This window comes from Carassius gibelio, chromosome B2 (assembly GCF_023724105.1).
Source record: "Carassius gibelio isolate Cgi1373 ecotype wild population from Czech Republic chromosome B2, carGib1.2-hapl.c, whole genome shotgun sequence".
Taxonomy (NCBI): domain Eukaryota; kingdom Metazoa; phylum Chordata; class Actinopteri; order Cypriniformes; family Cyprinidae; genus Carassius; species Carassius gibelio.
The window spans coordinates 29,059,522-29,073,887 of NC_068397.1; the positions used below are offsets into that span (position 1 = coordinate 29,059,522).

General features: G+C 37.8%; 1 protein-coding gene across 2 annotated transcripts in view; it reads left to right on the forward strand.

Moving 5' to 3' along the window:
- Window positions 1-14,298, forward strand: part of LOC127950699 (interleukin-6 receptor subunit beta) — a 19,345-nt gene extending 5,047 nt beyond the window's left edge. The window contains exons 5-15 of one of the 2 annotated variants that reach the window (XM_052547872.1): window positions 163-311; window positions 1,327-1,486; window positions 2,858-2,940; window positions 6,178-6,400; window positions 7,591-7,782; window positions 7,964-8,062; window positions 9,260-9,403; window positions 9,506-9,634; window positions 9,729-9,819; window positions 9,986-10,067; window positions 11,103-14,298. In XM_052547872.1, the coding sequence (XP_052403832.1) occupies window positions 163-311; window positions 1,327-1,486; window positions 2,858-2,940; window positions 6,178-6,400; window positions 7,591-7,782; window positions 7,964-8,062; window positions 9,260-9,403; window positions 9,506-9,634; window positions 9,729-9,819; window positions 9,986-10,067; window positions 11,103-11,567 (1,817 nt within the window). In that variant the 3' untranslated portion in view covers window positions 11,568-14,298. The remainder of the gene's footprint in view (window positions 1-162; window positions 312-1,326; window positions 1,487-2,857; window positions 2,941-6,177; window positions 6,401-7,590; window positions 7,783-7,963; window positions 8,063-9,259; window positions 9,404-9,505; window positions 9,635-9,728; window positions 9,820-9,985; window positions 10,068-11,102) is intronic. The other variant, XM_052547873.1, reaches the window with a different exon arrangement.
- Window positions 14,299-14,366: the final 68 nt, after the last annotated feature.

Here is a 14,366-nt window from a genome sequence, read left to right on the forward strand (position 1 = left end):
ATCACTAATTTCCATCTATTGTAAGGTTTAATGTCATTATTCATCATGCTTTGCACCTGTGTCCATTAAGCCAAAGGCATTTCATTCCTTACCGCAGAAAATAAAGAGTCTTTTCTTCTCAGTATTTCTGTAGTCTCAGTATGTTTTCTATTTTTACTGCAGTGAAACTTCGTCCTCCACAGATAACATATCTTACGCCATCAAAGACAAGGTCTGGGTGTTTGCAGGTGACATGGAAAATGGTTGAGAGCTTTCTCCAGAATGAAAAAATCTACATTCGGCTCCAAATAGAGTACACGACACACAACCAGGTTTATACATATATGACTAAAATATAAGAGCTTTAAGAGAGTTCACCTAAACATCTATATCCTGTCCTCATTTACTCAGCCTCATGTCTTTCTAAATTTAAACTTATGATTATGACTTCTATTTTGGTCTTTTTAGCACACAAAGCTGTTGTTTGACTTCAGATTTAGACAGCTTTTGTGCACTAAAAGCCTCTTCTACAAAAGAAAGAAAGACTATGACATAAGCTTCTCTTGGAGTGCACTTAATTGTACTAAATGTGCATTCATATTGTACCTGTATGTCAAGTCTTGACAAGCATATTTAAAAGCTGTACTTTCAGATATTATAAAATTATTTAAATAAAATGGCACTTAAATGTACTTAAAAGAGTACATTTTTATGACATACTTAAGTACACTTTTAAAAAGTATAAAAAAGTGTTACCCTCAAAGTACCTTTTAACTTATTGTTAATAATAATCTTTATTTATTTGGATATGTTGACTAACATACTAAAACACATTAAACACTCTGAAGTACTTGAAAAATTACTATAGTAGATACATTTTGAGGTTACATTTGAATTTACATTTAAACTGTACTAAACTTCGTCATTACAAATGTGATTAAAAATAGGTCTATTTAACTGACATGATTCAATATAAAATCTGGTATAACACAAATATATTTTAAGTACCATTAATGTTTGTCAGTACATTTGCCAATACACTTTACCATATTAAAAATAAATATTGATTAGGAAATGTTCTTAAGTCCTACTTAAGTGTCAAAAAAAGCATTCTTAAGTTAAAGTATAATTCAGTATAATCTAGTTGTAAATAACATTCAGTTGAGTGTATGAAAATATTACATTCTGTGTATGTTTATACAAAGTATGATGATCCCATAGAGTACTCTTTTTAAAAGTATGTTGGTGTAAACTTTAGTTGATATAAAACTGATATTTATTTGGACCATATACAAGATTAGACCATTAATTAGACCATTAGTGAAACTGTCTCTTATGTTCCTGTAGACCAGATCCCAGACTACACAAGCCTTTTCCAATGAGACATTGGAGTTGTGTGACTTACACCCAGGATCCAAGTATACGGTGAGACTGAGAGCTCAGGACAGTCGAGCGCATGCTCACTGGAGCTCATGGACGTCTCTAGACACAACCACAGCAGAGAAAGGTGAGACTTTGACATTATTCTCCTTGAACTCTTAAAATGAGCATGCATTTCCACATGCCTGCAAACAGACAATTAGTCAAAGCAATGCAATTAAAAATTATACTTTCAAAAAGAGCTACTTTGTTACGAAAATCTTATGCTTTAGAGTGAACTTAATGTGATATTTACATAGATTTAATTGCATGTTGTTAACAATTAAAGTAAACATGTATTATAATTTAGACATATATTACATGTAATTAGTTGAACCTAAAAGTGCGTTTTTGAGTACATCTCTATGTGTAATTTCATAATTGTACTGCCTCTGAAATATGGTTAAAGCATATTGTAAAAATAACTGACAATCACTTATGGTACACTAAAACATACTTGAATGTCATTTCTATTGATACTTGTATGTTATGCATTTTTTTTTTTTTTTTTTGGAGTTTAGTAGTTCTAAACTATGTTATCTTTAATTATAATTATACAGTTAGGTTTGATGGTGTAATTTTGTATTTGCTCCAAACACATGTCAGTTTTTCGTTCGTTGTGAAAAATAAGTTTGCATTAACATACTTTTAAAAAGAGTACTCTATGAAAATAATATACTTTATAAGAATATGCTTAAATGTGTACGAATTTAATGTTTTCAGGCACTTAATTGCATGTTATTTGCAAGTAAAAGAAAGGAATTAGTTTAAATCGAATTTAGTATTAAAAATACAGTTAGTTGAATTTAAGAGTGAATACACCCTGACTGTGCCATCTCAAAGAAAATAAAAATCACTTAAAATAGATCACTTTGACATCTCAATAACTTTAAATACAGATGCGTCTCCTTTAAATAAGAGTTATAACTTTAAATAAGAGTGCTTTTTGACCCACTTAAGTGGCACTTAAGTGGGACTTAAATAGTTCTTTATATGTAATTTTATTTTTAGTGTAACCTACATTTGTGCAATTAAATATACATTTCTAATGATGAATTTGCAATTTAGTATATTAAAAAATTATAATAATTTTAGTATCAAATACTTCACATGCGCTGCAGTATGGTAGTCAACACATCAAAACTTGTTCTTTAAAGCATGCCAAAAGAGTTTTAAACAATGATTTAAGATGTACTTGATACTAAATCCTCTAATTTTACATTATCACCGACTGCAAGTGTACTTAAGTGTGTCAAGAAAAAGTAATGAAAGTGTACTCTTTAAGTACTTTTTTTTTATTTGATTAATATTATAATTTCTGCAAGTCCAGAAATAGTATTTGAAGTACACTACAATTACTTATTTTTATGACTAGTTTGCAGTTTGAGTTATTGAGTATGTTAGTGTTGTTAAATAGAACTGTATGGATGAATATGAGTCTGGATTGATCTTTCCTCAGCTCCGTCTGCAGCTCCTCGGCTCTGGAGACTCATCCATTCTGTGGAAGAAGCTGGAAGGAGACGCCTCATCCTTGTCTGGAAGGTCTGCTTATGTTCTTAAGAAATCTCTTTCTAAATATGCCCAATGAGGATGTGATTCAAAGAATGGCAGAACGACTGGAGGCAACAGAAAAACAGGAACCTCGTTATGCCAAGTGTGTCCTTCGTAGTTCTCAGTTATATGGGTCAGCTTAAAATTAAAATGACTCACTTAAAATTAATTGAACTGAGAACTGAAATTAGACAAGTGAATCTGTTGACAGACTTTAGATACATCAGACTTTGTTATCTTGCCGAGTTTGAAAACAATCCCTTTCACTAGGGACTTTATCACAGGAGACGCATCTGTATTTAAAGTGTCAAAGTGATCTATTTTAAGTGATTTTTATTTTCTTTGAGATGGCACAGTCAGGGTGTATTCACTTGAAAATATATTAAAACTAAACAATGACTCAACCATCAATATTTAATTAATGTTTAATACAAGTTTCCACCTGCTATACGAACCAAAAACAAAGCAATAGCATGAATATAGATATTGTGACGAGTCAGCTGCCTCCTCCCTGATTATCACCGGCACCCCGTCCTAAATCGCCGCCCTTCACCAGGCTCCCGACTGGAGTGGGTGTGTGAGAGGAGGGGCGCTGGACGAGTCAGGGCCGGCGGCGTGTGATGGGGCACACCTGAAGGAAGTGGAGCCTCATTACCGCCGCTGTTTAAAAGCCCAACGCGCCTCTCCTCAGGAGACCGGTCTCTTCCCCGTGCATGCACACTGGTGTCCTCGTGGGTCCAGGAAGGGTGCGTTGAGGGACTCCCGCGCCACCAAGACGTGAGCTGCCGGACCCGCGATCCGGATGGGAACCGCACCCGTATACACGGCCGACGGGCCAGGATGCCGGGCCGTCCATCCCCTGCCAGCGCCGCGGCCAACGAGAGAGACGCGGCCGCTAGAGGAAGCCGCCGCCCCTCGCGCCCCGGACCAAGGAGGGGAGCGCGTGCGGCCGCCGGACTCCGCCCCTTGCCTGGACCCTTCCTTGATGAACACTGCCCGACCTACACAAATCCCGCAGCACGACGAGGACACCAGATTCCCTGTTATTTTGGACACTTTCCCCCTTTGGCCACTTTTATTCCCTTTGTTTTATGATTTCTGTTAATAAAAGCCTCTCCGAGGCCTGACGCCACGCCCACTGTGTCTGTCTTGTGCTCCTCCCGTGACACTGGTGGAGAATGCGGGCAGGCGGAGCCTAGACAGCGCAGTTGGGAAACGTCTGGTGACGTCACTCCCTCTCGCTTGCAAACGTTCGTGAGAACCCAGACTGGGACGGAGGAAAACTGGGGACAGCCTCCCAGCCACACAAGGGGTAAGTGACTTTTCCATTGTCATTTTACCCTGTGGTTGGTTGAGGCTGTCACTAAAACCCGGTTTCTCTGTCCCTGTTCTGGTGCGCTGCGAGAGGGAGGACCGCCCGGAGAGGAAGCCCCGCCCACTCCGACCGTTTGGAGCCTGGTTGAGGATGGTAGCACTCCCGTGTGGGCGGCGCCCTGATGACGGGGATGTCGCTTGGGAGGGGGAATGTGACGAGTCAGCTGCCTCCTCCCTGATTATCACCGGCACCCCGTCCTAAATCGCCGCCCTTCACCAGGCTCCCGACTGGAGTGGGTGTGTGAGAGGAGGGGCGCTGGACGAGTCAGGGCCGGCGGCGTGTGATGGGGCACACCTGAAGGAAGTGGAGCCTCATTACCGCCGCTGTTTAAAAGCCCAACGCGCCTCTCCTCAGGAGACCGGTCTCTTCCCCGTGCATGCACACTGGTGTCCTCGTGGGTCCAGGAAGGGTGCGTTGAGGGACTCCCGCGCCACCAAGACGTGAGCTGCCGGACCCGCGATCCGGATGGGAACCGCACCCGTATACACGGCCGACGGGCCAGGATGCCGGGCCGTCCATCCCCTACCAGCGCCGCGGCCAACGAGAGAGACGTGGCCGCTAGGAGAAGCCGCCGCCCCTCGCGCCCCGGACCAAGGAGGGGAGCGCGTGCGGCCGCCGGACTCCGCCCCTTGCCTGGACCCTTCCTTGATGAACACTGCCCGACCTACACAAATCCCGCAGCACGACGAGGACACCAGATTCCCTGTTATTTTGGACACTTTCCCCCTTTGGCCACTTTTATTCCCTGTGTTTTATTATTTCTGTTAATAAAAGCCTCTCCGAGGCCTGACGCCACGCCCACTGTGTCTGTCTTGTGCTCCTCCCGTGACAATATGTAAACAGATCCGTGACAGACATAAAAGATTATTTAGGCTTGTGGCTCCAGGCTCTTCCTGTTTTAATAACACTCTTTGAGATTTTCCTCAGTCAGCTTAAATCTGACAAACAGCACGACCACATCCTGCCTCCCCACCCACGTATCAACCACCTCAATTTAGCACACTTAGCACCTGATTAACCGATTAAACCATCTGCACATCTGATATCTTTTTAAAGGGATAGTTCACCCAAAAATGACTCATGTCACTCATGTTATTCTCACATCACCTGTATGACTTTCCTTCTACTATGGAACATAAAGGTGGAAATTCTGAAGAATTTCAGTGTGTTTTGGGGGATCTGCAGAAGAAAGAAAGTCATACAGGTTTGGAACGACATCATGGTGAGTAAATGATGACTAGCCATCTATCTATCTATCTATCTATGGACTGACAGATGGAAGGAATGAATAAATAGATAGAATGGTAGAACGACAGATTTTATGCTGCGCACTAAGCTGATTGATTTATCTGAATGTTGTGCAACTTTCTTTCACAAAGGTGTGATGTACTGAACACTCAGCACCTGAGTTTGTGATTATGATGTGGGTTAGATTTACTCTGTAGGCACAAACACACACTCAAGATTATCATAAAAGAGAAATGAATTCTTCTGGCTGGTCTGTCTGCTCACTTTCTTGTTTGTCTGATTTGTTGATGTTTGATCTTTCTTTCTTTCAACAATTATATACCTGAAGCGCCCTCTGAGATTTGATTTATTATAACGTTCCAAAAAGATGTAATGCAGAATAATTTTAATGACTAACTTTTGCATATTAATCCATATTCAATTAATATGACACAAAAGTCTAGCTGTGATTAAGAAGTTAAGGTTTGTCTGGTTATCCAGGTCGATCTATCTGGTCGAACTACACCATCTGACTGCAGTTAGCATCTTTCTCCACTGGCCTGCAATAAAACGTGACAAATTATTCATAACATCTAATATCTCTTGGTTTTATTTGTCTGTTTCAGCCTGTGTCCTGGCCTGAGGTCAATGGTGTAGTGCTCAGTTACTCTGCAACATGTCGCAGTGATCTGGATTCATCACAGTGGACTTGTGGCACTATGGACGCATCCAGACGCTCCTGCATCCTTAATATCTCTGATGATCCCTGTCACTGCAGCCTGACAGCCACGAACTCTGCTGGGACGTCACCTCCAGCTCACATCTCCATACCTGCACATACACATGCAGGTAAATCACTGAAGGGATGCTTCAGTGTGTTTAGGATTTTCAGTGGAATTCATGTGCAACTTATAACAACTTTTGAGATGGTTTCTAGGTGGTCCAGGTTAGAGTTAAATCTTGAATAGGAGTCCAACAGATATGTTTATCAGGGCTTATGCTGATAATTTCAGATAAAGTAGATTGAATGCCGATATTTTGAACCGATATATTATGTCTGGTGTAAAAATGCAAATAATGTTATTAATAACAAGGGCTCTGACAAAAACTTGCTTTAAAATTATTTAAATGGCAAATCAGTTGTGAAAATGATCGATACTAGCTACCATAAACATGCTTAATATCGGCACCGATAATCAGTCGACCCCAGTCTTAATTCAATTATATTATATTATATTATATTATATTATATTATATTATATTATATTATATTATATTATATTATATTATAAATTATTAAATGTTATTAATTGGTTTGAATATTTTGAGAGAACATAAAAAGAAAAAGTATAATCAAATGATAATAAGTGCATTTTAAAAGCTATAAAAATATATATCTTTTAATGTATTATTGCAGAACTCTCCCCTTAAGCAATTTCATTAAATTTCTATCTAAATAAATATATTTAAATGTATAAAAATAATTACCTAATATATATTGCTTCTTGAGATTTTAAAATATATTTACATGACAAAACATAATACAAATATTTTCTTTAGATTTCCAATTTTTTAAGTGCTATGTATTTGTTTATTAATAGTATTTTAAGATTGGATATATTTACATAAAGAGAAAAAATATTACAGTCTCCAAATATAGAATAGAAAATTATCAAATAAAAATAATACAACTTTTAAGTATTCCCCGATTTATTTAATGATAAGCATTGTTGCATTGATTTATTGCAAATAATATATACAGCCCAACTGTATTTCCAGTAAAGTCTTATTTTGTTGTGTTCTTTACTTCCTTTTTCTCTCCATTGTTCTGCAAAACTTAATCAGGCAGGTCAAATCACGTTTTCAACCAGAATTGAAGACTAATATCCTGCTACAAACACAAAGCAACTTTCTTGTGGTTGTTTAATGAAATAGTGATGATTTATGGGAAACTCTAAACAAAGTTTCATCAAAACAACATCGTTATCGAAAACCATGCGGTCATTTATTCTAAATTTATCTCCCATTTCCTGTCCTAGAAGAACTCCCACCCCCTCAGGCTATCAGTGTCACCCGATTGGACGACACTAGACTGGTGGTGGAATGGACAGCTGCACTGAGCCAATCAGAGAGCGGCTTTGTGGTGCAATGGGCTTCTGTGCCTTACACTGAACCAACTAGTTTGGACTGGGAACATATAAATGAAACTGCAAGAAGCTTTATTGTCTCAGGTCTGAAAAGTCACTTTCTTTCCAATTGAACAGTAATTCTTGATATGATTCTTGTCTTTTGTCTGTTTTTTTTTTTATAATAATAAAATTTAAAAATATTTTTTTGTAATGAATATTTATTTATTATTTATTTTTGTATAGTCATATTATCCTTCACTTAATAATAATGTGTGTGTTTCAGGTCTTCTGCCAGAAGTCCCATATAATCTGTCGGTCGTGAGTCTGTTTGGGCCACTGGCAGGAAGTGGCATGTCAGTCATTGCTTTCACACGGGAAGGAGGTCAGATATTACACTGAAAGTTGTGCATTTGTGCAAAACTGGAACAGACAGTGTGGTAGTATTGCAGTAGTACTCACCAGCTCTTTTGCCATAAGCCATGCTCAAAAAATTAAACAAAATAATATAATACAGAAACATTATCTTTAGGGGAAACTGTGGTGAGTTGTCACACATGCTACAGTACATACATTCTGGGTGATTTGCTTGTCAAATGATGGCAGAACTATCCCTTTAAGCAATTTCAACAAGCGTCATCCTTCTTCTAGAAGATCTATACTTTTAAATATATTTAATACAAAGCAATAATTACCGACATATATTTCTTTTTAAAATGCATTTGCATAACAAAACCTAATCAAATAATTTTACTTAGATTTCCTATATTTTAAATTCCATTTGTTTGTTTAAAGTTTTTCAACTATAGATATTAATTGTAATTAAAGAGAAAAAAGTATTTCAATCTATATATGCTATAGCAACAGTACATAAATACTAGCAGATATGCACGTCAAGTCATAACTTTACTGAAAAGCCATTAAATATGTTGTGGAAGATGTGTGTCTGTCTATATAAGTATTTTATATTTTTTTATATATGCTTTATGTAGTATAACATAAACATTTTTTTTGTCTTTTCTTTATTTTCCAAACATTTTCTTACCAATGAAGATACAAAAATACAAGAAAATATGTATAGCTATAGAAAGGCTGTCAATATAATAATAATTATATATATATAATATTATGTGCAGCTTTACATGGATTTTTCGATCCAGCTCATGGCAACACCTATATTTAAATATATATACAGTATATAACAGTATGAACACATTTTAAATAAAGTTAGTCTGTAAATAAAGGCATGTTAAACATAGTAGGTTAGGAACATTTAAAGGGACAGTTCACCCAAAATGAAGACTCATCCTTAAGTTCTTATGAATTTCTTTGGGTATCCAGCTGATGGTTGCCATTCATTTTCAAATTATGGACAGCATTACTATGAAAGTCAATGGCTACCATCAGCTCTTTGGTTACCCAAATTCTTTAAAATATCCTCTTTTGTGTTCAACAGAAGAAAGAAACTGGTTTGGAACAGCTTGAAGTTTAATAAATTATGCCAGGATGTAATTTTTTTGTGAACTGTCCCTTTAATGCATTCTCATATGGCGGCAGTGATCGATGTGTTCCTGTGTTTCAGCGCCCTCTGTCGGCCCAAATATAACAATGCTGCAGACGAGCAGCAGCGGTGTTGTTCTGAAATGGGATCCTGTTCCTTTAGAGAAACTTCACGGCTTCATCCAGAGCTATACCATACTGTACAGCATAAATGGCAAAGACAAAAGTAAGATGCAAGCTTTCTTTGCAAAACGTTGGAAAGCAGTGTAAGGCAGGTACATGATGAAAGAACTCTCACGTTTGAGTCTGATGTCTTGTGTTTGTGAAGGTGAGAAGGTAAGCGCTCATGATGAACAGAAATCTCTCAGTGGACTGATGGAAGGAACCTATAACATCTGTGTAATGGCTCATACTGCAGTAGGGGGCGCCACTGGGCCCTGTCAGCAGGTGGTTGTGGGTAAGAAGGAGGCCATTTGGAGTGATTTCTTTTTTTACATTCTTGTCCGTATAAACACAACGTTATCTTTAAACCTGTTTGTGTGTTTTGACAGGCCTTGAGGATGTACAAGTGATTCCCATACTGCTGTGTGCACTTCTGCTGTGTTTTCTGATTCTAATCATCCCAGTATGCATGAGGGTGAGGTAAGACGACTAGTACAATCCATGCTCATTAAAGGAGAACAATAATAATAATGGTTTTCTTTCAAAGAACGTGGAATACTGATAAAACTAATCTCAGTATTTATTTAATATGACATCATACACTGACATGCAGTCTTTATAGTCACTGTTTATCGTTGTGTTTTAGGATTAAACAGTGTCTGTGTCCAACTGTACCAGACCCTTCTAAAAGCAGCCTGTCGGTCTGGTCCAACGCTAGAATGTGTCAGGTAAAATCAGATATAGTTTTATATTTATTCAGCTGTGTCAGTGAAATTCATTAAAACCCACATGCTGTTAGGAGGAGGTACTTGCACCTCAATGGATCAATAATGCAGTTTTTGGTGAATGATTTGTAGCTGTTGTTGCCAGCAGGGGGAGATGTTATGTCTGGAAAGATAATTTCTTCAGAATTAATATCCAAAGATGTTGTTTAAAGATACATTATATATATATATATATATATATATATATATATATATATATACTGTATAAAGCCATGACGTTTGACACTAGAGACAGCTGAATCAGTTTATTGGTGGTTCTTTTTACATCTCATAGTTTACTGCTTAAAAAAAGCATTAATTGTTTTGTAATATTTTGATCTATTTTTATTTTTATTGCTTTATTTTGAATTATTTCTATAACTTTTTTAAATATACGCTCTGCCATCATTAACATTATATATATATATATATATATATATATATATATATATATATATATATATATATATATATATATATATATATGCAAACAAGCAATGCAAACACATTGTTTTTTCATCGCAACAATTTTTAAATAATAATAATAATAATTCATTATATTTAAGATTCATGCATTTTATGAATTGTCATTTAATTAAATTTTATTTAGATTATTTTGTGTTGCATATGTACGTGTGTGTGTGTGTGTGTGTGTGTGTCTGTGTGTGTGTGTATGCTTGTTTATGCTACACTGTGGAGACCAAATGTCTGCACAAGGATAGTAAAAGCTGAAGTTTTTGACATTGTGGGGACCGGCCTGCAAACCCCACAAGGGGAAAATTTTTAAAAATAATCAATTATGTTTATATGAAAGTGTAACAATGCAAACAGGTTTTCTGTAAGGGGTAGATTTAGGTTTATGGTAAGGGTTGGGCTGGGGGATAGAAAATATTGTTTGGTCAGTATAAAAGAAATAGAAGTCTATTGAAAGTCCCCACAATTCACAGAAACAATTTCACAGTGTCAATTTCATTCAGTTTTCTCTTCAATGTTCAACAGCATAAGCTACCATCCCTGTCTGCCATGAACTCTATCATCTCTATGGGTCAAACTACAATCTTTCAGGATTATGGTGAGAAGGACTACGTCCCTGTCCAGGTGTTCACCTACCACACTGTTCCACAAGACAGCAATGAGACCAACATCAGCACTTCTGCTGTAACACACCAGGACTCCACACTCCCAGCAGCTCAAGCTTTCCCCACACATCTCCTCAACCACAGCTACACCAAACCAGGCCAAGTCACTCCTGCCGGATACAAAGAAGACCCACAGCCCTCATCTGACCATCTCTTGTTTGAATCGTTCTTCACCAACAAAAGAAATCAAGCAGATTTATGCGACTACATCCACGTGTCCCAGAGCCACGAGCCGGTCATCACGACCATAGATGAGTACAGGACTCTCGACCTGAACGAGTGTCCGCATTTCCGACAGGTTTTACCGGAGGACACCAGCACATAGTTCACTGAAGCTTAAACAGTGAGTCTTACGGTATGTGACTGGGGTTTCACAATCCCACTCTCTCCAGCAAACTAAAACATGAGCCCTCGTATCAACCACCACCTCTGTGTGCTTTGTGTTTGGCAGATATACACAGGTTTATGCAGTAACGGGAGAGTTGGAACGGCATAAGGCTGGGTGCAATTAAAATCAGAAACTTGTCTACTCTGTAATCTGTGTCCAGTGTAGACATCCGCAGTTGATCATAATAGTTGCACTGGATTTACAATAGATTCATGGGCTGGTTCAAGAGATTGCATCCGATTGCTGTTCTGCCCGACACTTGAATATGAATTGTGAACTTTTTCCATCAGTCTTTTTATCTGAGCACCTCCTGTCAGATCTGGTCTAGGTCAAGGACGCCACAAGAGCACCGCTAGTCATTTCCACATGTGACACCTCTCTCACAAAACCTCTCTGGTCTAGAGTCAAATCTGCATAACCACTGACACCAGTTGCCAGATGAGAGGAAAATGTGAATTTGCTTTGGTTGCATGGAAACCTGGCCTATATTTGATAGTTCTGAAGTCAAACAGTGCCATTTTATTTGTGACATAATATTGTTTTCAATTTTTTTATTAGCAAATGGTGCTTGAAAAATACCAGTATCCATATTATTTTAATTTTTTATTTTGATATTTGGTTTAATATTACTTTTTTTATATACATAATTTGCCATCTTAAAGCTGCAGTAGGTAACTTTTGTAAAAATATATTTTTTACATATTTATTAAACCTGTCATTATGTCCTGACAGTAGAATATGAGACAGATAATCTGTGTAAAAATCAAGCTCCTCTGGCTCCTCCCAGTGTCCTATTGCCATTTGCAGAAATTCATCCGTTCCCGGTAAGAAATCAACCAATCAGAGCTGCGGTCCGTAACTTTGTTTGTGTTCAAAATGTAGAAAAATGTATATAATAAGCAAGTACAACATGAATCCATTTTCCAAACCGTGTTTTTAACTTGTCCTGAATCACTAGGGTGCACCTATAATAAGTGTTTATATTCGGACTATTTTAGATTGCTTCGGGGGTACCGCGGCGGAGTAACCCAGTACCTTTGTGATTCTTCATAGACATAAACAGAGAGAAGTAGTTCTGGCTACGATGTTCTTCCGCAAGACGCAAGCAGTTCTGTTTATTAACCGCTAGAGCATCAAAAGTTACCTACCGCAGCTTTAAACCCTCTCATTTCTGTTAACACAATAAAAGACAAACATACCTGGACAGGACAACATGTTTCCCAGGTTAAATCATGGACACAGCTTGGAATTATGAAAAACTGGATTTAATTTTGTTTTTCATTAGTGAGTATTTCTGACGAAGCACTGCTGTTTGCGTTATACCTGCTGTCTCCTGCTGTCTGCTCTGTACAGGTTTCCTCTGTTGTCAGACAAAATATTGTGTTAACTGGTTTTGGACATCTGACAGAATTTCAGTCTGTGAATCAGACGGACTGGTAACCTGGAAAGCTGTAAAAAAACAACGACGACATAACCCACCTGATCTGCACTAAATATCGTTTCGTTTCCTTATGAAAAGATTTGAGCAATGCCATTCCAAAATAATGTCAAAGGTTTATTTTTGTGAAATATATCTGAAGATAAATTCTGTGGAAAAGGAAAGGACAGTGAGAGGGAGACTTGACACTCGGAACATTTTGTTGGGAATGCTGTGGCTTCAGGCCAGAGTTCACCACCGCTGGACCATCTTTCCTGCGACTGGAATTCCCGATAAAGTCCCTCTTTGTTTGGACAGAGACGGGCCAGGGCAGTGTCAGACATACATCCGGATCCAGAGAGTTGATCTTTGGCGACAGGAGTGCAGATCGGCCGTGTGCCAGAGCTGGTGCAGCAGTATTTATTGGGGATGAAATGTGCTGTTGTTGACAGTAGATGGATATTCACACTGACCTGCCCGAACCGTGTGAATCCAACCATTCCATCAGGAATTTGTCAGCCTGTAAATATAACTAAAAAAGGGAATGGATTATTGCTTAGCACAATATTTGTCATCCCTGTAGTGATGCTGAGAAACTCAAGGCACGGTTCAGTATGTATACATTCTGATAAAGCACATGCCATTGATATTTGTTTAATAAACAGATGCATTAACCCCCCCACCCCCCCAAACCCACCCAGGGGCAATATCACACTTGAACAACACATAACACCTCATTATAACTTCATCTGTAAAAAAACACATATGCACAAAATTCTGTCTATGGGAATTTTTTCTTTTTCTATATATTTTTATTACTATTGTTATTTATAATTTATTGTATATTCTGTCATTTTATGAATGTCTGCACTTTCTTTGTATTTCCTGTACCAGAAGCTCCTAACACAAAGACAAATTCCTTGTGTGTGTGGGAACACACTTGGCAATAAAGCTCTTTCCGATTCTGATTTTGTTAACTTTGGGTATTTCTGTATTTAACTTCCCTAATGTCAACAGAACAATAGCACAACCTGACAAAACATCCTTGGGAAGAAGGAAAAAGGTTCATAAAAGGGCATAATAGTTAAATAAGTTTTTTTTTTTTTTTTTGTGAATTGTGTCCTTCATACAAAATATCATAGGATTGTTGCTATAGCTGTTGTAACTAGTGATGACAATAAAACATACATTCACACAGTGTAAAGTTGACTGCATAATGAAAGTAAAAGCCTGGTTTATGTTATTGGGAAAATTATGTTTTTCAGAAATAAAAGTTTGGGGCAAGTTGCATTTTAAATGCTTTATACAATTTAATAATT